This window comes from Mesoplodon densirostris, chromosome 4 (assembly GCF_025265405.1).
Source record: "Mesoplodon densirostris isolate mMesDen1 chromosome 4, mMesDen1 primary haplotype, whole genome shotgun sequence".
Lineage (NCBI taxonomy): Eukaryota > Metazoa > Chordata > Mammalia > Artiodactyla > Ziphiidae > Mesoplodon > Mesoplodon densirostris.
In genome coordinates, this window is record NC_082664.1 from 130,231,129 (window position 1) to 130,255,474 (window position 24,346).

Sequence of the window (24,346 nt, forward strand, 5' to 3'; positions counted from 1 at the left end):
TTTTTGGCTGTGTTGGGTCTTCGTTTCTGTGCGAGGGCTTTCTCCAGTTGTGGCAAGCGGGGGCCACTCTTCATCGCGGTGCGCGGGCCTCTCACTATCGCGGCCTCTCTTGTTGCAGAGCACAAGCTCCAGACGTGCAGGCTCAGTAACTGTGGCTCATGGGCCTAGTTGCTCCATGGCATGTGGGATCTTCCCAAACCAGGGCTCGAACCCGTGTCCCCTGCATTGGCAGGCAGATTCTCAACCACTGCGCCACCAGGGAAGCCTCTTCAATTTCGTTTCTTTTTATGGCTGAGTAATATTCCATTGTATATATGTGCCACATCTTTAGCCATTCATCTGTCGACAGACACCTAGGTTGCTTCCACGTCCTGGCTACTGTAAATAGTGCTGCAGTGAACACTGTGGTACATGATTCTTTTTGAATTATGGTTTTCTCAGGGTATATGCCCAGTAGTAGGACTGCTGGGTCGTGTGGTAGTTCTATTTTTAGTTTTTTAAGGAACCTCCATACTGTTCTCCATAGTGGCTGTATCAATTTACATTCCCACCAACAGTGCAGGAGGGTTCCCTTTTCTCCACACCCTCTCCAGCATTTATTGTTTGGAGATTTTTTGATGATGGCCATTCTGACTGGTGTGAGGTGATACCTCATTGTAGTTTTGATTTGCATTTCTCTAATGATTAGTGATGTTGAGCATCCCTTCATGTGTTTGTTGGCAATCTGTATATCTTCTTTGAAGAAATGTCTGTTTAGGTCTTCTGCCCATTTTTTATCCAAGATTCTTAAGCAACTGAAACTGAACTTGATCGGCACACACAGGTTTTTCTATGGAATACTGTGTGTGTGCATGTGTGTGCGTGTGTGTCCTGCATCCTGGACAACATTCCTTACTTAAAGTGAGCAAGTTTCAGAATTCCCTGGCGGTCTAGTAGTTAGGACTCTGCGCTCTCAGTGCTGAGGGCCCAGCTTCAATCCCTGGTCGGGGAACTAAAATCCCACAAGCCACAAGGTGTGGCGGGAAAAAAAAAAAGGAAAGACGAGGTTCCACATATTCTGAAAGTTTCAATATGAAAAAAGGCACACAGATTTTCCTTTTCCACTATTAACACCCACCAATCTGGCAAAAAGTTAAGTCTGACCATTCTCTTTCACACTGCTGGTAGGCAAACAATCTAGCATTACCTAGCGAAGTTGAAAATTTGCATTCTCTATCACACTCTAGCAATTCCACAGCTAGACCTATACAATTCTCCCTTGGTATCCGTGGAGGATTGGGTCCAGGACCCCCCATGGATACCAAAACCTGCAGATGCTTAAGTCCCTTATATAAAATGGCATAATATTTGCATATAACCTATGCACAGCACATCCTCCACCGTATACCTTAAATCATCTCTAGATTACTTATAATACCTAATATATTGTAAATATTATGAGAATAGTTGTAAACGCAGTGTAAATTCTATGTAAATAGTAGCTGGAGCCAGGCAAGTACAAGTTTTGCTTTGGGGAATTTTCTTTTCCTGAATATTTTTGACCCATGGTTGGCTGAATCTGTGAATGCAAAACCCACAGATATGGAGGGCTGACTGTATGGACTCTGAAGCAATTTTTGAATCAATAGATCACTAGCACTTGAGCACTTGTTAGAAATGCAAATTCTTGGGACCCACCTCAGACCTCCTGAATCTGACACAATACACCCAGCAATCTATGTTTAAATAGCCCTCCAGGTGATTCTAGTGCATGGTCAAGTTTGAGAACCACTGTTGTAGAGAAACTTTAGTATATTTGTACAAGGAGATATATACAAGAATATTAATAGCAGCACTGTTTGTAATAACAAAAAATGTTCATCATTACCAGAATGGATAAACTGTGGTGTATTCACACTATGGAATGCTTATATGTTCTATAATATAAATGGTCTTAAGAATATAACATTGAGTCAGGGAAAAGCATATTGTGGGAAAATGACCATTATTTCAGTTATATAAAGTCAAAAACAAACTATTAAAGACGTAACTGTTGAGGCTGGAGGAAAGCAAGTTGTTACATCTAGTGATAGTGTTTCAGAAAATGATGGTAAATTCTTTAAAGCAGAGGAGGGATTTTAAAAAAGAAAAAACTTTGGGGCAATGGTAGAAGAAACTAAAACGACGCATTTTAATTCCATTGATGATCCCTCAAAGGTCAGTTTCCCTGAAGACAGATGCCTGTTTATGTGATGGTGTAGAGGTGAGACAACTGAAAACACCCAGGAGTTAATTTTATGTCACAAAAGACCAGAGTAGAAATTGTGATCTATAGACACAGATGTTCAAACTCTAAGGTTTTTCTAAAGCCTACACGTCAATTACATGTCAAGAGAAAGAAATGACATCATTAATGAGTCATCTGTTCATGAGCTATGTGAAAGGAAGATCAAGATGGAGTTAGTATTGCTAAGAGAACTCTCCAAATGGAGCCGGGTGGCCATTAAGGAAGTGTAACTTAGGCATGGCTCATCTGAGATGGAGTCTGACATTTTGACCTGATGAAGTCATCCAGGACACCTGCCAGAAACTCAAGACACTTATTGAACCTTTACCCTAAAATAACTCATGACAGTCTATCCACTTATTGGACCCCTACTCTAAAACAACTTGTGATTCCTTAAGGACAAATATTTTCCGATTTAGGTCAATCACATTCTCACCAGGCAACTTTTAACAACCTAATCGCCTTTTGTCTTTACAAGCCCGAGTCTATTTCTTCCTTGGAACACTCTTTCAAGATTACACGAAACTGTCTCCTGACTTGCAATTCTTTTTTTTTTTAATTAATTAATTAATTATAATTGGCTGCATTGGGTCTTCATTGCTGCGCGTGGGCTTTCTCTAGTTTCAGTGAGTGGGGGCTACTCTTCCTTGTGGTGTGCGGGCTTCTCATTGCGGTGGCTTCTCTTGCTGTGGAGCACAGGCTCTAGGCACGGGCTTCAGTAGTTGTGGCATGTGGGCTCAGTAGTTGTGGCTCACGGGCTCTAGAGCTCAAGCTCAGTAGTTGTGGCGCACGGGCTTAGTTGCTCCGTGGCATGTGGGATCTTCCCAGACCAGGGCTCGAGCCCATGTCCCCTGCATTGGCAGGCATATTCTTAACCACTGAGCCACCAGGGAAGTCCCTGACTTGCAATTCTTAAGACCCCAAATAAACTCTTTTCTTATTTGCAGCCTCCTGCATTATCTTTTGTTTGACAGCTATATCTGCCCTTTCTTCTATGCACTATCACATATATTGAAGCCAGCCAGATCAAGCCAGATCAAGTCCTAGAGTTCAGCTACTTGGAAAATGCTCTTACTTATGGACTTTTCAGTTCATTCTCATCCAAAAGAGCATTACTCTGTTTCAGACAAACATTCTCAAGATATCATTAGCCCTCAACTTTCTTTCAAATTCTAGGTGGATATTTCTGTTTGCAAGGCTCTTTCCTGCTAAAAATTATCTCTGATGGATTGACCCTGTCTCCAAAGTAAAGTCCAAGCATCTCAGGTTAGCATCGAAGGCCCTCTACAACCTAGACCCAAATTACTATCCTTTACTAATCTTCAAACATATCCTACATGGAAGAAAACCAGAACTCTTACTTATACTCTGTCTATGCCTCTATGCTTTCACTTTTTGTTTTTTAACTGATTACCCCTTTTGCCTGAATGCTCTACCCCTCACCACCAGCCTACCCATTTCACTCCATCCAAATCTTACTTTTATTTAACATCTAGCTCAGTGCCATCTCCTTGGTGAATTCATCCTGATACCTACTTTTTTTTTTTTTTAAACACTCCACACACATTTACTGAGAACCTAGAGAGTCCGGCCTGAAGATGATGCCTATGAGCTATGAGTCACACACTCCTGAGCTGGAATCCTAGCTCCATGGTACGGCTTTGGGCAAGCTATTCAAACCCCTCTGAGCTTCTGTTTCCTTTATTTCTAAAATGCAAATAATGCCCCTGGGTTGCTGTGCAGGGAAGAACAGTGCTTTGCAAACCTTAGTTTTTCAATAAATGACAACTACTATGTGCTATGGTCTCCAGATTCAAAGATGAACATAAGCCAGGACCTTGAATTTAGTGAGTCTGTACTAACAGGCGGGAAAGTGAAGCAAAGCAGCACGCAATTACCACATTCATCCAAGCTTCCTGGGCACTTGACTATGTTTTAAAATGCACTCTTGTTCACTCTTATAGATTATTTCTTCCTCTGACATTGTATTACTCGCACATTTACTTTCTTCCTCCCCTCTTTTATTAATCCATACAAAGATTTATTAGCACCCACTATAGGCCAGGCAATAAGGTTATCACGGTGAACAAAATACAGTCCCATGGAACTTCCTTTTCAGAAAAGAAGTGTGTCGTTTCAGTTTACTGTTTTATTAACACAATATCTAAAAAGGATCTCTCAAGACATTTATTAAAACATTGTATATTCCTACTTGACTGCTTATATATTCAGCTAGCACTACTTTCTGGCTAGCTTCTATAGTCATAAGTCTTTACTATTACAATGTGCTATTTAGATTACTGGGATTTATTGTTTGTTTCCTCTGCAACTGGTTAGAGGTCCAACAGAAACTGAGCCCTGGATATCTAAACTATTCTGTCACATACATGTAGCTAGAGCTACACACATAGTATTTTGAAACTTCTCTCTAATAAATGGAATTAACTGCAGCTAGAAATGAAGATTTGTTAATAGTATCTCTAGGGTACTATCTTTCAATTACTAAACCTTTCTCATGTCATGTTCCTAAATATATAAAATTCTCAAAGTCCTTCAGTGAGTTTAACCCTAAAATATGCTTTGTTCTTTTTTATTTTTTATTTTTATTTTTTTGGCCACACTATGCAGCATGCTGGATCTCAGTTCCCCAACAAGGGATCGAACCCATGTGCCCTGCAGTGGAAGCGTGGAGTGCTAACCACTGGACCACCAGGGAATTCCCATTGCTTTGTTCTAATATTCTTAAAAGTAGAAAAAACAAAAACACTTTTCTGAGTTAATCATGAGAATATCAAAATTATATCCTTTTATAGTCCAGATTAATAAAAAGAGCTCCCATAATTTTAATGTTTTGGAACATTAATCAGAAAGCTGAAGAGTTCTAACAAGTATTTTACATCTGTTTGTGAAATTATATTTCAATACTTTGCTAATGGACTTCCTTTTCTAATAATCTTTTACACATTCTCTTGGTAGAGAATGTTTCAATCCAACCTACTTCTAAGCAAAATATTTCAGTGTTATCTTTAAGATGCTACATTTACTATTTGGTTCTTTAATCCTTTCCTGAACATAGCCCAAACACTCTAGCACACAGATTCATAAATATCTTCATTTTCATGCTTGTCCCTCTCTCCCTCATTCCTGATATCTACTTTTCTGTTCTTGCAAAGACAATGGCCTAATATAGCTATAGATCCTAATACTGGATCCAGCCAGCATGGAAACTGCTGTCATCTGGCTTCCCCTGACAACTTCAGAGCATCTCTATAACCAGGCCAGAGAGCTCCAAGGCCTGCTGCTGGATGGTGGCAACGACAGAGGAGGACTTCCCAAAGCCAAGGCTTAGCCTCAGCTGCCCAGAGATAGGATGTGATTACCAAAGGGCTTCTGGATGCTTTTTCCGAGGAAGAGAAGGGTCTGGGACTTCAAGGTTCTGCGAAGTGACAGACTCTCCTCCATCCCTCTTGGTTGCAGAAACTCACCAGATTCTGGAGAGATCTCCAATGACCTAGCCCAATTCAGGACCCAGAACTAAACCAGTGTTTTTGAAAATGCCTTTCCTGCAATAAAGATTTAACTTTACATTTTTGCTTTAAAAAATATAACAGGATTCTGTGACCTAGTTTATTGTAATGTAGATGTACATATATTACTAAGCAAGTAACATTCTCCAGATAACATAAGACATTTTGAAAACCATCTCATATGACACAGCCATAAGAAAGGCATAGTACTGTCCCTTAATACCAACCAGATCAAAAAGAAAATGTCCTGAAAGCAATCTGAATATAAACAAATATAATGATACAAAATATCATTTCAGATTTATGAAAATGCTCCTGAAGGATGTTCATGAGCTGAACAGACTGCCAAGGAAGCAATGTTACATTTACAGTCCCCCTAGCAGATGGTGAAGAATGATGAAATTCTCTCCCCCAATTAGCCCATCAGTGTGGAGAGTCAGTGTTGGGAAGCCCCTTAGAAGTTGCTGATCTAGTCCCCTGTGCAATGAAAAAGCAGATCCCACAGGGTCCACTTCAAATACTTCCAGTTTAGGAGCTTATTTCATCAAAACAGTCACTGTGGGAAAGTTCCCTCTAAAAGCGAACCCAAATCTGGCCTTTCAACTCGGTGATTCTCAAGTGGGGGGATTTTGCCCCCAGAGGTCACTTGTCAATGTCTGTAGACATTTTTGGTTGCCACACTGGGGGTGGGCTGCTTCTGGCATCTGGTGGATAGAAGCCAGGAACGCTGCTGAACACCCTACAGTACACAAGACGATCCCCCCCGAAAAAAGAACCCCAAAAGTCAACAGTAATGAGGTTGAGAACCCTGCTCCAGCTCCTGATTATTAAGCCTAGGAAGGCCCTTTGAAGAAGCAAAAGTCAACTCTTTTTTTCCGTAGTGGCACATTAAGAAATACTTGAAACTCTCTCTATAGGTCAATTATTATCACAAAAATGCTGCATAACAAACCAAGCCAAACTCACTGGCCAGAGCTGCCATTGGGAGCATGGGGTCTAAGGCAGTGCTCACAGGAACCTAGGGTGCAATTCCCTAATTCAGTGAGTGTGGGCTCTCAGGATTCTATTACTTTGTATTAATGCTTCACAGACTTCATGAAATTAACTAGGACCTTCTCATGTCTGTCTCTGCCCTGGAGTAGTTTCAGCACCAACAGGTTTACCTTTTAAAAGTTTGCTCCAAAGCGTCTCTCAAACATCCATGCCTGACTCCATATATAAAGCAAAAGGTAGCCCATAAGAATTTGGATGGAGATTTAAATGGAAGTGGGAGGTAAGATTTGCAGTTGGATTAGATGTGAGTAACGAGAAAAACAGAAGAATCAGGAATTACTCCCAAGGTTTTGGGCCTGAGCAACAGGAAGGATGGAAGTGCTTCAACTGAGATGAGGGAGACCACAGAGATACCCCGCTTTAAAGATGCCATCCATGCCTTCTGTCCTCCAGAAATGCTGGTAAATCAGCAGTATTGCAAATCACTGTTCCACTGAATGTAAGGAGAAAGTCTCCTGAGAGATGGAAAAGCAGCCTACCATCTGAAACAAGGCACTTCATTATCAAGATTGAAACCGGTCCCTGGTGCCAAAAAGGTTGGGGACCGCTGCCTTAAAATAAACCTCAACCTTGATTAATCCCTTCATAGAACCATGAAGATTTCCAAACTTCTATGCATGTAAGAAAAGTGGTTTTGGGAAATTTAGTTAAAACCTGTTCCAGGAATAGTGTTGGAAAACATCAGAGTACACCAATGAAACATGTTACAATGTGAATGATTCCCCCAGAAATTGTGCAATGCAGCAGCACTGACGTGCACACTGTGATTCTCTTTAGCAGAGCTGAGGGGAGGTAGAAGAGTGAGCTGGTACGAGCGGCCCCAGTAGTGACGAGCATCCTTGGTGAGAAGCGCGCATGGAGCAACTCAGTAAATGCCGGGACTCCAGCACATCCTCCTAGCACAGCCATGGAGCTGCAGAGGATCAAGCTGAGGTTGCTGAGCAAGGCTAGGCTCATCAATAAAGTTGAAGACAGGATTTTTTCTCCTTTCAAATTATAAATATTGGGTATAGTGAGTAAACATATATTCCTATGGGGCTAAATGAAGGAAGATGCTATGCTGAATGGTATTCAAAAAATATTACCTTTTCCCAATGCAAATCATCTTTATAGGGTACTATCCTGTTCATCACACTATGAAAAAAATCTCTGTAAGATTCACTGAAAACACACACACACACACACAAAAGAAACCACCAAAAATTAAAGGCAGCAGTGGATGAAGAAAATAAGGACCAATTCACATGTGAAGATGACACAAGGCCTGAAGGGAGAGAGAAGCACAAGGCAGCCTGAACTGCAAAGGGGTCAGCAGGGGCTCTCCACCCAGCCATGTGAGCAAAGAGATGTCAGTGTCACAGAAGATGACCTAGAACATATGTGGAAGACCCACAGCCTGTGTCATTCTTTCAGTCACTCTGTGAAGCAATTCAATGAGCTGCCTGTTTGCACTCTGCCTAAAGATGGCTACCTGGGCTCTGAACACTTGATAATGTATCATAGGCTACTAGAGCCTGTAACAGGCCAAGGTTTGGGGAAAAGACATTCCAAAAGTATAATTTTCCATTCTCAGTTATTTGAGAAGCTTGAAGGAAAGACTATTACACTACTGATGTAATGAAAACATATAATGAAAATATATATTTGGTGACAAAACCAATGACACAGTATATGGAGCATCCTTGTGTCATAAGCAGTGACAGTTGTGATAATTATAAGAAATTAAGATTCTAACAAATTCAGAAAAGGATAAGAATTGCAGATTAAGCTCTATTGCAGATCATTTTCTCTGTATCATTAACAATGCTATAGTTTCTCTACCTCTCTGGAATTGGTAGCTATTTGAGACAGTCTTGCATGAAAAGTGCTTTCACTTAAAAGTTTAAACATTTAACAAATTGCCACATTGTATTATAGAAATTATATCAATACTTAAAATACTATGGGAAAAAAATGAATGAATGAAAAAAACTCACTGGGTTACAACAACAAGGATTTATTCTCATGCTCACTGGTCTAGAGGTTGATTGTGCTTTGGCTGATTAAGTGAGGCTGGGGTCAGCTGGACAGCTCTGCTACAGGCTGCTGGTACAGCTGGGTTTGCCTTGTCATTTCAGGTTGGGCCCAGGTCTGCTCTATACTTGTTCATTCTGTGGTCCAGGCTATGGGGGCATGTTCTCTGGCACATAATCAGAGCCCAAGAGGGCAGAACCAACCATGCAAGTGCTTTTTATGTCTCTGACTTACATCCACTTACATCCAATTAGTGACTTACATTCACTATTTGGCCAATTCGTGTCACAGGGCTGAGCTCAAAGTCAGGGGTAGGGAAGTACGTTCTAGTCAGCATGAGGTCAATGCAAGGGTGTGGATGTATACTTCTATTACAGGAGAATGACAAATTTGGACAAAAATGAAATCTCCCACATTCCCCTTACTTTTATTTTTCTTCAAGCTCAATATTCCTCTTCCCTTCAATCATACAGCTTGTAGATCTTTCACCATACTAACGATGTTCTTCTATACCAACTTTAGTTCTTCAGTATTCCTATTAAATCACAATGCTCAGAATTGAACATGATACTCTACATGTGATCTGACCCATACTGATTTCTCCTAGTAAAAGGTTTAGTGGCTGAAAAGTTGAAAACCTTACCTAGATAAGAGCACTGCTAAGAAAATAAAATACTGGGTTAGCTAAAGAGTTCATTCAGTTTCAAGTAAAAATAAAAGACACATTTTTCATTTTCACCAAGAACTTCATTGAACAATGTATTCATTAACCGAGCGAACTTTTTGGCCAACCCAATACAAATGAATGGTTTGGGAAGTTTTAAAAATAAAATATCAGCTATCCTTACTGAGTACTAAAGACATTTTTCTTCTAAAGCATAAGGGAGGCAATTCAGAGTGATAAATCCAGATACCACATAAATTAGAGAAATTATCCTTTCTCCAAATTCTATTCTTCATTTCGAGAACCAAATTCTCTACCCCTGGGCTATTTTACAGTTTATAGAGCACTTAAATATATACTCTCTAATTTCATTTCATTCTCTACGACCTTGAGCTAGGTATTATTTTTGCCTCTGCTGAAAGATGAGGAAATTGAGGGGTTAGATGGAAGTCCAGTATTTCCTGTGCCCCGTGAACAATGTCTTTCTAACCTCCAGGACTACAAGGAAGACTGCTTCCCTCTACCTGGAACATTCTTCCCTGACAACCACCTTGCTTTGCCTGCCACCTACCATTCATCCTTTAAATCTCTACTCAGATAGCTCTTCCTCCATAAGCATTGCCTTTCTTTTTCTTTTTTTTTTTTTTTTGCAGTACGCGGGCCTCTCACTGCTGTGGCCTCTCCCGTTGCGGAGCACAGGTTCTGGACGCGCAGGCTCATCGGCCATGGCTCACGGGCCCAGCTGCTCCGCGGCATGTGGGATCTTCCCGGACCAGGGCACAAACCCGTGTCCCCTGCATTGGCAGTCGGACTCTCAACCACTGTGCCACCAGGGAAGCCCTGCCTTTCATTTTTTTTCAATAAATATTTATGAGTTCATCTAGAAACAAAGAACTCCACAAGGTGCTGGGGATACTGCAGTGAACAAGACAGACAGTCCTTGCACTTATATGGCTGAGCATCCAGCTGGGGAGAAAGACATAAACAAATAACTACACAGTTGATCAATTAATTCCAAATGTGGTAAGTACTCCAAAGGAGAAGTACAATACCACCCGAGGGGGTTACAGCTTTTTTGTGCACTCATGGCTCTTCCTCATCATAGTATTTATCACACTTTGTTGTAATCAGCTGTTTGTCTTTATTCCCTGCTATGAGTGGAACATATAAACATTAACTGGGCTGTTAAATAAAAATACTTAATTATTTGTGGAATGAGTGATTAAACGATCAAATGGACTTGCCCAAAATACTAAATTAATGAGCCAGGGTAAGACTTAAAATTAAGACTCCAATTCCTATAACTTGCCTCTATACAGAATAACCAAGATACAGTAATGATTCTAATATAAGTTAACGTTAGCCTACTACACAACTACAAACAAAAAGAATTAACTTATAATACATTTAATTTGTAAACTAGGCTGACTTGTCACATGAAAACCTATGTACATACAGGTATCATATAGTGTACATCTTGTACTAACATAGACATACTAATTATACCCCATATTCCTGATTATTACTTAGGCATTTATAATGGAGTATGTTAAACTATTTAACTGAAAAATTAAAAAGAAGCTCATGCCTAAGTACATGGTAACAGCAGCAGTTACAAATAATATATGCAATAAACACAAATACACGCAAATTTGGGGTTATTATTATTATTATTATTATTATTTTTTTTTTTTTTTTGCGGTACGCGGGCCTCTCACTGTTGTGGCCTCTCCCGTTGTGGAGCACAGGCTCCGGACGCACAGGCCCAGCTGCTCCACGGCATGTGGGATCTTCCCGGACCGGGGCATGAACCCGTGTCCCCTGCATTGGCAGGCGGACTCTCAACCACTGCGCCACCAGGGGAGCCCTGGGGTTATTATTTTTAAATGCAATAAGTAGTTTCTTAAGTGTTTAATTCAAAGGTTATGCTCCAAAGAATGACGTTATAACAAATAAACTCTAGCACATGATAAAGTAACAGCTATTCTTGACTCTATAGGTACACATCCACAGCATGGTCAGCCTGCCGTCCTAACTTAGCTAAAGATATTAAAACACTTTATTTTCTTTGAATTTATAGACATCACAATACAATCCCCAAATTGCTAGCACATTTTTTACTTTCTTCCAAAAGAATTATTTTAAGCCAATCTTATGAAAACAGCCTAGCTCACAAAAGGGAATTAGCGCCATCTAGTGACAGAATCTGGTAGAAAAATAAGTTCCACTAGGAGACTTGAGAACCAAAAAAAAAAAAAGCTTACGTAGCAGTCTAATAGACTGATTTAAGAAAATATAGAAAACTGCTGCAGTAACACCCCCTCCTGGTTATGTTTTATTAACTTATATTGGATGCTAACAGATTTTAGCATTAATATTACAGTTGTTCTAAAAATCGAATACTCATTATTATGTTCATTTTTTAAGACTGTCAGAAATATTCTAATTATGGAATGTTTAAAAGGAAGATAATTTGCTATGTTGGGGGCGCAACTAAATAAGTAGGACCCATTCCACTGACATACTTTCCTGTCCTGTAGCTTGTAGCCGGCCGTGAAGGGCCCTGAATAACTTGCAGGCCTTGAAAAGCCCTTATACATTTTTGTACAGGGACGAGTCATTTGGGGGGCTGTATACAGGATGGATTCCCATGAAAAATGTGTTGAGGAAAGACTAACCGGGTGGGAGTTAATGGTAGTAATCTAGACAGGAGATACCAAGGTCTGAACTGAAATGATGAACAAGGGTCCACTGGGTTTGGGGATCACGATAACATGCAGCATGTCTCTCAATTTTTTACTGCAGCAATTTGTTTTTTTAATTTGGTCATACCTCCTTATATCTTTTCTATTATGTTAAACTGCATTGAAATGCTTAATCACTTTTTTGGTCTTATTCCCTCTACAAGATAAGCTCCTTGAAGACAGAAATTACTTTAGTAAAGATGATAAAAATTTTTTGAAAGGATTCTATTTATTCTTAATAAGATGATAAATTAATAATGATTTAATTAAAAGAATCTGTGCATAGGGTCACTTACTTCAACAATACAACTTGTGAAGACAAAAAAATACAGTGGGGTTTTTAGAAACTATTTTTTAAAAGATTCTTCTTGTGTAATTTAGGAGAGATCTTATATTAATTATGTATATTACCAACTCTCAAATGTGTAACCACTGCATCATGGGGACAATTTTCATCTGGTGGATGAAAAGCAGTTTGAAATGGGTTGGTCCTTTTACCTGCATCTTTGGATAAAGGTCAACTCATCTATTATTTTTTTCCTCTCAATTTCTTTTTTTTAAAAAATATAGTACAATTTATTTTTAAATGTTCAAAAGCAAGAATATTAAATTTTATTTTTATTTTTCAGATACACACATGAAGGTAAAACTTTCAGGTTTTACTTTCAAAGTAAAACATCGATACATGTTAAAAACCTAACTTTCAGACCTGGTTAACCCAGGGACTTTATAACACAAAATCAGGGCAACAGTTACCTGTGGGGGAGGAGTGAGGAGGAACAAGGGACTCTAAGTTCCTGCTGGAGTCCCAGTTCTTAAGGAACAGGGAAGATGGATTGTTACAGTTAAAATTAAATATATTTATGTTTAAATATATGTTTTTAGATATATGACATTACCTCACATTAAATAAGAACTATTTTCTCTCCTCTCAATTTCAAGATTAAATTATACTCCCCATTCCCAAAAGAGGCCAAGATGACAAATGAACTAAAGATTAGGGCTACAGTGAAGAGAAATATAAACTAATAAAAACAAAAACAAAAAAAGCATATAGCCTATAAAAATTCACTTACAATATATCAGCTATACAGCAACACTGTTAGTATAGTAACAGAAAAATAAATTTTATGCAAGCTTAGTTCCACTCTAAAATTCTACAATGCTCTAACTGTAATTTTTTTTTTTTTTTCGGTACGTGGGCCTCTCACTGTTGTGGCCTCTCCCGTTGCGGAGCACAGGCTCCGGACGCGCAGGCCCAGCGGCCATGGCTCACGGGCCCAGCTGCTCCGCGGCATGTGGGATCCTCCCGGACCGGGGCACGAACCCATGTCCCCTGCATCGGCAGGCGGACTCTCAACCACTGCGCCACCAGGGAAGCCCCCTCTAACTGTAATTTTTATTTTCCTAGGTCCTTTCCATCACAGTGTCTAACAGTATCTTGCCTTTAGAAGATATAACATAAATTTCTATACGCTTCATTTCCTAAGCCAGGGAACTCCACTAAGGATGATCATTTAGATCATAAATCTGAACATTCACAGCTACCAGACACATACCTGAATTCAGAAAGAACTGGGGAGGGTCTCCATGAATGCCCACTGTGCCCGGTCCCAAGGAGTCAGACAGGGTATTTACAAAGGAAAATACTCCACTCATGATTCCAAAGCCCAAACCAGAAACTAAAGAGGAAGGAAAACACTGTTAAACCTTACTCATGCTGTGATTTCTCTTCAAATCAAATTCCCAAGGTCTAAGGAACACTATTTTGTTGAAGGAAAAAGGGTGCACATGCTGTTAGAAGCAATAGAAAGCTGGCTCAGAAAAGGCAAGCACTTGGCTAAATGATGAACCGAGAGAGAAGTGGGGAGAAAAGAGGAAAGGAAGTGGTCAGTGAAATGTAGCAGAGAAATGAAAAAGGAGAGAAAGAGATCCATCAAGGCTCCAAAGGGACAGGCGAGACAGAAGGATACGATACTGAAGCTCTGACTTTAATTCATGACAACAGAATCTGTAGAATTAAGTTTGATGGAACTGAGCTTGAGGGGTGACTGTATTGTAAAGAGGGATCCCTGGGTCAAGCTGGGTGACTCAATTTACGGACCCGGATCCAACCTTTAAACCATAATTCTGAAAGAAAAATACAAAGATGTATTAACTGTATTAATATGAAGAGTCCTCTCAGTACAGACAAAGTCATGGAAACAACCCAGAGAAGGTAACAATAACATCACTTAGAAATTGTTAACTAGAGGGTATACATGTTAAAAAACCTAACTGTCAAATCTGGTTAATATTTAATGGACACACAGATAAGGGTCACCTGCAATCACTTTCCTTTACATAAGGGCCCTGGAAAGCTAGAAAAATAAACAATGTACACCAATAGGCCAATGAGGTAGTAAAATACTACTTGAAACCTACAAAGATTTAAAAGATAAAGATGGCTTTTATGTCAAGTCTGATCTTTTATCTTTAAGACGCTATGCAGTTCTAACTTACCATAAGCCAGCAATCGCATAGAGGGTGCTTTCTCACCTGGGTTTATACTCTTCAAACCCTCACTGGATTTTCTAAAATAAAACCACACAGATAATTTTTTTAAGTAGTATATCAGAAAAACACATAAGATATTTTAAAAGCCAGATACTTAATGAGGTTTTTGATCACATTATACTCTAAATCTAAAATCCATTTAAACAGACACAGCAAGTTTTCAATTAACTAAAGTCAACCAAAACTTCCAACCAACTTTTGCCTTTTATCTGACATTCACAAACAGGAGGAAAAATAAGAAGAATATAATAAACAAGCCATCAGGGATTGAGTTTAATAATACAAAACAAAGCAATACTTATGACTAAGCTTAGGAAGTATTTAATTCAACATCATATGGCATCTACCACTCTGCATTTTTCCTCTTCCCAAAGTACTATATCTTCTATTCCACTTCTTTGGTACTTTGTTGTATTTCCGCCTGGGTTAGACTTATTCTGCCACTCTCCCTTCTACCTTCCACTCATTAGAACGTAAGTGGTGCTCACTCTTCAAAGTCTAGTTCATGCAACAATTGCTCAAAGAAGCCACCTTTACCAGTGATTGATAATTATTCATTCCATCTCTCCTTACTCTTAAATCCTACAACACTGACAGTGTGAACTCTCATATGGATACCTAATCAAATGGTCTTCTGATTCGAAAACATTATTTGTTTCATAACCCCAGTCAGGCCTCAGGGGAGAAGTAATCAGGGGAGAATAAAATGCTACCCTCAGAAAAGAAGATAAATGAATACCTGAATGAAACATTAGACTACTGCTCAATAAGAAATGATCTTCAGAGTGATCATATCTATGCTTCTGTCGTGGACAATTCGCCAACTGACTATGAGCCCCTGCACCCCACACAAATGCGTGAGGACTGTGGCAGGTCGGCTCCACTCTTGTCACTATTGCTACCCCTTGTTGGCTAGAAAGTCTGCAACAACAATCCTGATGCAAAGGATATTTAAATTATATTTAAAGTATATTTATTAAAGCAATAAAGGAACCAAACATTTTACAAGAATTTTTCAACAAGTGCTGAAACAAAAATGAGTTCAATTAACTCTAAGAGTAGAAAATTAACCGGGACATGGAAATTATATTCTGGGTATTGTGTTAATTAAATTTTAAGGTATGTATATTCACTACAGTGAGCCTATCTCATGACATAAATATAACTATTGACTACATTAAGGCAACACAGAATTCAACCAAAATAGTAATAAACATAAGAAGGTCTTTGGGACTTCCCTGGCGGTCCAGCAGTTAAGACTCCATGCTTCCAGTGCAGGGGGCACAGATTCAATCCCTGGTCGGGGAACTAAGATCCCCGATGTGGCCAAAAAAAAAAAAAAAAAAAAAAGGTCTTTTTCTTTTCTAGACTCAAAAGAAACAATTTGCCATTTCAGTGCTCTCCGTTTGGAAGCATCATTTGGTAGCAGGGACATGAGCCAAAATTTAAGTGACTGTCATCTTCTTTCTCTGGAGCAGTAACCACCTGAAATGTGCAATTTTCCTAAATAAACTTACCTGTCACAGGAATGTTGTTAAAGGCTAATGAATGCTTAGAGACCTATACAATAGCAATAACTTCCATAAACAAACAGATATAATGGTATAATAGAATCAATAAATTTTGGAGGATTTCTGTTTTATATAAATTGCTCAGCAATGAATAAAAGATTTTTGCTATTTAGTATAACAAAGTACTGCTATCACAAATATATTAAAGATATAAATTTAAGGTCTAGGGCCAACATTAGGAAGTGAAAAAGTAAAAAAACACCATCAGTTTCCGTGTTCCTGACGGATACATCACACAACTGATGATGTAAGTGATGGTGATTTTTTTTTGGGGGGACGGTGATTTTAATCTGACCATTTTACTGAAGTGGAAAATTCTTTGTTTGCATTTATTATTGTTTCCAAGAACAAAAACGAAAAAGCTCAATTTTTTAAATATAAACTTTGAAAAACAAATGATAAATCATACCAGCTTTCTTGTTTGTTCTGATTCACTTTATACGTGTGTGTAAGAGAGGCAAAGTACCAAGGAATATGCATATAAAGTAAATACACCATTTTAGAAAATTTTTTAAATAGACTTATGCCTTTTAAGACATTATAGCAATTATTATCTTATTATTTTTTCTATAAATGATTTTCTCAAATTACCAAATATTTATGGTATCAGCATTATAAGACAATTGAACTAAATTACAAAAGCTTCAATCCAAGCCAAAAAATTCTAATGTATGTTCTAGGCAATGTGCAGGACCATAACTTGGATTTTTCTTTTTCCTTCTGATTAACGTAGAAAGGGCTATCACATGTGGCCACATGTCAATTTCTCACAGTGCAACTCTTTGCTAGGCTGAAAGTGACAATTCATTCATTCAAGATGAAGTACTGGTCTTAAGACCTAAGCCATGAAATAAATTTATATTGGACTACAATGATAAGTACTTTGATTCAATTCCATATATGTAAAAAAACTGGTGCAAGCTCTCCACTTTTTAATCTTGGCACCAAATTCAGATAGCGAAAATTTGATTGAGGCAGTACTTTAAACTTAAAAGTTCAAAACCTACTTTGGCAGTGGAGATAGTTAAAATATTGATTAAACTGAAGTTCCTATATTTGAATGTAGTAAAGCCTAAGAGAGCAACTTAAATATATCTATATAAATGTTAGTCATGAATAAAATATCATAATAATTCTCAAACTTGTTTTAACATGTAACTACATAACATCCAATATTCTAAAATGTGCTAGGAAAATACTGTACCATATTCCAAAGGTTTGTAGCAGATACATTTTGTAAAGGCAAACAAAGGCAACTGTTAATACAGGTTTGTCCTATTATTTGTTTGCAAATCTCCAAATGTCCTTTCAGAGAAGCAAACATGGTTTCCCCAGAAGGCCAAAGAGGCTTCTGTGAACTTCCTGGCATGAGAGCCTGCAGACTGACAGCCATAATTCCTCCTGCATGTGGCCCTATGCCCTCACTGCCCTATTAAAAATGGCAACTCTGGGACTTCCCTGGAGGTCCAGTAGTTAAGACTCCAAGAGGCGCAGGTTCGATCCCTGGTCAGGAACTAAGATCCCACATGCCTCTCGGTACAGCTAAAAAAAAAAAAAAGGCCACCCATGGGGAATTCCAAGGTGGTCCAGTGGTTAGGACTCTGTGCTTTCACTGCCGAAGGCGCGGGTTCAATCCCTGGTGGAGGAACTAAGATCCCACCAGACACACAGCCGTAGTCAAAAAAAAAAAAAAAAAAAAAAAGGCAACCCATGTTCAGCTTGTAGTCCTTTGGAACCTTAGGTTAGTGCCAATAAAGGGTTGCTTTTCAGGTGGAAACCGTGAAGAAACACAATAGTGAAGAACAGCAGATACCCATTTAGTCACTCCAGGTAAGTGAGGTTTTACAACCTCAAGTCCTAAGGGGTTATTAAAGTCACGTCCTGATCTATGAAAAGCTACTGAAATTAGTAAATGCAAAACCAACATGAGCCAGTGATGTTGGAGACAGGAAAATCCAGTGCAACCCGAGGCTGAGTTAAGAGAACAGTGCCCTGTCAAGGGTGGGAAGGACCCTGCTCTCTGCACTGCTTCGACCACAGCAGGGTACTGTGCTAGGTTCCAGGCACAGGTAAATCCCAGGCACCAACAAAAAGGGGTGTCCACTGACATAAAAGAACAGAGATGGGAAAAGGTTTGGAAGCCACATCCATCTCTCCTGAGGGCCAGCTGAAGAAATGAGGAATGTTTAGCCTTGAAAGAGACAAGATGACAACCGTGTGACAGAGACTGCATTTGCCTGTGCAAGGCAGAGGTCAGAAAGAAGGAGATTTTTATTACCTTAATATATTCTACAGTTAAAATTAAATTTTGGAATAGTAGTAACTGCTGCATACCAGAAACATTCAACCACAGCTGAATGTCCATCTGTTAAGGGTATTGTATTCCCATGGAACCTGAAATGTTATGTTTGATTTTTATTTGTTGTTCCTTAATATTTCCAGGAACTAATGGAAATTTCGTTTTTAAACTTTTTCTCAGATATGACTTTTGCTTCTAAGCAACGGCTTCCTGGTTTTCTACTTGTGATTTACATTGCTTCGTTATTAAATTTCAATATCTGTTATTAAAAGCAACAAGTAAAAAATACAGAAGGCCTGGCATATTGGCAAGAACAAATTATCAGAAGCCTATTATAAGAGATATTATTGAGGTTCTGTCTTGGTTGCATCCATGAAATTCATAAAGTGCTTTAATTATGTCATTTGCAGAGATGAGAAGACATAGCACTCTATCACTCTATCACCTTAACTAAGCCTTACTACATAATCAAAGCCAATCTCATGACTACCTGAAAGAAAATATGGTTCCAAGCTCAAGCTGTGTTTCAAAACAGTGGTTTCATGTGAGATCCTGATGGATCCTACAGATGACCTACTTTCTGGCCTAAAAAGGGAACTCATGCCCACGGCTTTTTTTTTTTTAATGTATTTTTCTATTCTGGACATGAAATGACATATCACAAAATGAACCCCTGTTCCTCCCTAATACAGTCAAAATAATGGCAGGCATAATCACCATAAGAATTATCTATTTTAGGTGATGACAAAGAGAAGTGCGTATAAATTCTGATCTGTAACAGTTTTTGTTCTTCTTGTTCCAATGACTATTTCTCTAGCTTATTTTTCTCCATGGCACTTACTATCTTTTAATATACAATGTCTTTTCTTGTTTATTCATTTGTTGTCTATGTCTTCCCACTATAATATTACCACCATGAGGCTGTCTTTTAATCATGATGTATCCCCAGTACCTAGGGTATGCACGGCATTGAGCAAATTCTCAAGACATATTTTTTTGAACGAGTGAAGGAAGGAAGGAATGTCCACAAGTTAAAATACTCAATATTTTCAGGCTGGAAATGTACAATCCCTTGGCTTGGAACTATGTAGGAAGACATGGATCTTCAAATACAATAATACATTAATGTTTCAAACTACTAAATCATAATTCAAATAAAACTGGGAAAAAAGGTAAAGCATTTAACTTACTTTAAAAGTTTATAATATGCAAACCGGAACATTTCTTGGATAAGGACTGAGATTAACACTCCAAAGATCAGCAGATCTCTCTGTCTTGGTTCATCTTTGTTATCAGTAAGGGTTGCTGCCATGAACCAAATGAAGGAAGAAAGCAGCAGAGACACCAGCCAGAAGAAAGCTCTGAAAATTGGGGAGGGGGGGGAGTTACAAGTGAACAGGACTAATAATGATTTAAAAGCAGAAAAAATCCTGCTTGAGAAGGAAGAGATTTCCTGACAAAAAAAGTGTTCATGAAGTGATGCTCTTAACCAACTGGTCCTAATCAATGGTGCAGTTTCCCTGGTGAAATAAACATGCAGGCCAAGAAGAATTTGAGATTTTTCTTAAAAATCACTTTTTTCAGTGACCCTGCTGTTTGTAAGTACATCTGCAGACTATTGCCAAGAACTGTCTGTCTGGAAACTTGGTTATTTGCTAAGCTTCCTAATTAAAGCTTTGCCCATTGATGTGCAAATGTCTTTTCCAGGAAAATGTCTACATCTCTATTAACAGAGCGATTGGTTTAAAATCCAGAGGTTGAAAGCCTGTGCTCTGATCTACATCAGTCTTCCAGGCCTGGTTCTTACAACATTCCTGTGGATTTTAATGATTATAACAAGCTTTACAGACCTCTTGCCCAAATCTCTATTGTTTTTTAAATGACACGTGTGATGCAGCATTTTCAATACAGTTGTGAGAGGTGAGAAGCTCAAAAAAACAGCCTGGCCTCGCCTGGCTGTTTCTCTTAGTGCCAAGTGAGACTCAGTGGCGGAGAAGGTCGTAGGGGAGCTCCAATAAGAGCTGCCAGACAGGTGAAAACGGATTATGATCTCATTCGCCACCAGAGTTCGGTATTGACCAAGCTCCTGCAAGGATACGTACTACAGGTGCTGCGGAGTTTTCACAGGTTTCTACCGTTTGGCCGCACACCTGAATCACCTGGGACGCTCTTAAAAAGTCCGAATTCCACCCCCTAGACATTCCTATTCAGTTGATTCAGGGAGGGGTAGGTGTTGGGCATCGGTATGTTTTAAAGCACCTGATCCCCAGGTGCTTAAGGGCTCTTAACTCGCTTGGGATTACAGATGCCTATCAGAATCTGAGGGAAACTAGGGACCTCCCCCTCCAAAAAATAAAAGATAGATATTTGAAGTTATCCACAATTTTTTAAATACAGTTTTAATGTATGACTCACTAACGCCCACCCACGGACCCTAGGCAAAACTCGGTAGCCAAGCGTCAGGGTTTTCTGAGACCCACGATGTTATCTCTTTCCCTAGAGCTCGCCCTCTGGGGTCGCTGGGCTCTTGTTCTTTTCTCGCCGACCGTCGGAGGAGGGCGAGGAGTCCCAGGGGAGTGGGGTCTCCGCTCTCCCCCCTCCTAACCGTTCTCCGCTCCAAAGCCCAACGAGGACGAGCCGTTTGGTGAGGACGCCAGGTATCGCCGGTACCCCCGACGGGGGAGGGGAGCCCCAGGTCCGGGTTTCCCGGCGCAACCGCCTTACCCGATGATGAGGAAGATGATGCGCAACGGCTCGGTGGCGATGGTGAAGATGTAGAGGGCGAGCGCAGGCCCGAAGGCAACGAAGGCGCAGCCGAAGAAAACGGCCGCCGTCATGGCTACCACAGAAGCCGGCGCGGGGGCCTAGCGGGGACGCGGGGGCTCAGATCGACAACGGAGAAGAGCGCGCGGCGAGGGCGGGGCAGGCCGAGGGGCTGGAGGCGGGGCGCGGCGGAGGAGGCGGGGCGCGGCGGAGGAGGCGGGGGCGAGGCGGGGGCGAGGCAGGGCGCGGCAGAGGAGGAGGGGGAGGAGGGGGAGGGGGGAGGAGGAGGCGGCGGCGGGAGGGGCGGGTCGGGGCTCACCTCCGGGCTTTCAGCCCGGGAGACTTAGCAGCTTCGGATAAAGAGGCGGCGGTAGCTGGAGACTTTAGGGTAGGAGCTTTGGCGCCGCCCCGCCCCGCCCCCCCACAACCACTGGTACGCATCCATCAGGCCAACGACACCGCCCACGAGGTGGCTGAGAAGGGGAGGTCCCTAACCCGCTTTGGAGCCAGAACTGGGGAAGAGTCCAGATCAGCTAACGAAAAATTCCGCGCAGGTCATAGGCAGGATTCCATTTCTAAACAAAGGAGTCTTTTTTTGAAGCACATTATGCCATTTGTATAGTTGCGGGAACTTCGTGAAACTATGTACAAAACCCTAGCTGGGAGAGCAGTGACCCAGGCGATAACTCACAGTAGAAGCTGTCCATCTCGGGGTTGTTTTGGCGAGCTGGTTTTATTTGTACCCCACTCCCGCCAAGTCTTTAAAAAGTTGTTTTTGAAGGCATTCTTTGATCACCCCGTAATAACAGTAACATCTCCCTGCTCAGTTTTTACTTGCTCATTTGTCTCCCCCATTAAAATGTAAACGTCTGGAGGGCAGGGCCTTTGTTTTGTTCTTTGTTGTTTTTGCAGCAGCAAGAAGGTGCTGAACTAAGTATCTGTTCAATGAATGAAATAATTTTAAAAGTGGAACTTACAAACATTTGCTATTTTATATTAAGTAAACAATTTCTGAAAGGTTTACAAGTTAAAACCAGAAGGTTAATTTCCGTAATCATTCACATCTAAGATTTATCTCCATGTCTAATGGGGATAATAATACGTCATGGGTTATTTTGAGGATTGTGCCTGCACAGTGCTATGTAAGTGTTAGCCATTCCTACTTATTCTTTAATGTCTATCGTGAATAAAGCTCTTGGAAATCAACACTGAAAAGACAAAAGTTGAGACCTGACTGAAGATGTTTTTGCAGCTCACCTCTGAAAAATGGGCCTTCAAATAATACAAGTATTTAATTTTTATGGTAAAATGTCACCTTTGTCCATTTGAAACAGACATATATATTTTCCTATTACTCCACAGAATTTTTCTTCATTTTGAAATGTCTTGTCCATCACCTATTAAAACTCAGGTTGAGACAACAGTTGAAACTGATAGAGTGACTCACCATTAGACAGACTCTTCTGGTTTTATCCTGAATCAAATTTGTCAAATACAATTATATTACTTCAGCTCCATGCAGAAATGCCATCACAGAGGCATATCCTACTCACATCCTTGGTGTAAATTAAGCTTTTTTAATACAAGAAATTGTAAGCAGATAGGATAGGGGGTCCCCAGGGAAAGAGAACCAGGCATGGCTTCATTGACATAAGAAAATCTGTTTCTGGCCTAAGCTATTTTGTCATCTAAGCCTAGACACAATGCTTGTCCTTGAACAGGCCTTAGTAATTAATAGTCTTAAGGGAACAAAAGAATGTAGGACTGTTGTTGGGCAAGAGAAGTGACAATAGCAAAGATAATATATCAGTAATAAAGACTCCCAGCTCTGTTTCAATGGTAAAGATTAGCCTGAAGCCTCAACCACCACATCAACTGGAACCTAAGGGGTGATGATGTTGACCTTTTCTGACCCTTGTGACTTCAATCAACTAAAGCTTGGACTCTGTCAACCTTTGCCTCAATTCTATGCTGAATTCTCCTCTGCTCAAGCACCTACATAAATATGCATGTACGCTTAGCTTAAAACTTCCCCAGTTTTGCTGTTTGGGGAGACACTTCTTTGGGAAAGATCCCCAGTGTGCTCCTTACTTGCTGCAAGTAATAAATCCTTCCTTCTCCTGATCTTTGGCTTGGTTGTGTCTTTTGGCTCGACACCCACCAAGAGGCGAACCCCATTTTTTGGGTAGCAAAATGGCCATCTACATTTTTTCTTGCATATTTCATAAACTATTTCATTATCATTATTCAACATCTCTAATTTACTGTTTGAGTTCAGGGCTAGAAAAAAGTTTTGTTTCTCCTGACAAGTGCATACGCTCAGCTTGAGAGCTAACTCATCATATTCAGGCTTTATCTTAATTCCCAGGAAGCTTGGAGCTAAATTTAATAGTCAGTTGTAGCAACTATTCTTTTTTTAAATTACAGTTACTGCCATGACTTCAGAATATGGCTTATTCTTTTATCCCTATTTTGATCTGACTATCCTGATTTTAACCAAGATCTGTGTCTCCATTAAAGGTGCCTCAAATACTCTGGAAGTAGACAACTCAACACGCAGAGCTATAAATTGGGGGAGTTTGCACTTACGTTATCTTGACCATATCTCAGTTCAATTTTAGTCCCCAAGTCCAGTTAAAAAATGGGACGGCAATGCAAAATGTAATGACTCTGCCCCCCTATCTATGAAGACATCTTTAACTGATGTCTGTTGGAATAAAATAGAAAAGGAAATAACTAGACCAAACTGTCAAAATCCCCAGTAAGGTAGACTTCTTCAGCATTCATGGTTATTTACTAGAAACACTTATTTCAAGTTTTCTCTGAATTACATTTATATGATGTATGGCTGTTTAAAAAGCACTTTGACACTGATTTCCACAATTCTTTT

At 39.9% G+C, this 24,346-nt stretch overlaps 1 protein-coding gene across 1 annotated transcript in view; it reads right to left on the bottom strand.

Moving 5' to 3' along the window:
• Nucleotides 1-21,788, bottom strand: part of APH1B (aph-1 homolog B, gamma-secretase subunit) — a 39,974-nt gene extending 18,186 nt beyond the window's left edge. The window contains exons 1-5 of the mRNA XM_060097213.1: nucleotides 21,776-21,788; nucleotides 21,418-21,557; nucleotides 19,884-20,054; nucleotides 14,770-14,840; nucleotides 13,827-13,949 (exon numbers count right to left, since the gene is read on the bottom strand). Of these exons, the coding sequence (XP_059953196.1) occupies nucleotides 13,827-13,949; nucleotides 14,770-14,840; nucleotides 19,884-20,054; nucleotides 21,418-21,530 (478 nt within the window). The 5' untranslated portion in view covers nucleotides 21,531-21,557; nucleotides 21,776-21,788. The remainder of the gene's footprint in view (nucleotides 1-13,826; nucleotides 13,950-14,769; nucleotides 14,841-19,883; nucleotides 20,055-21,417; nucleotides 21,558-21,775) is intronic.
• Nucleotides 21,789-24,346: the final 2,558 nt, after the last annotated feature.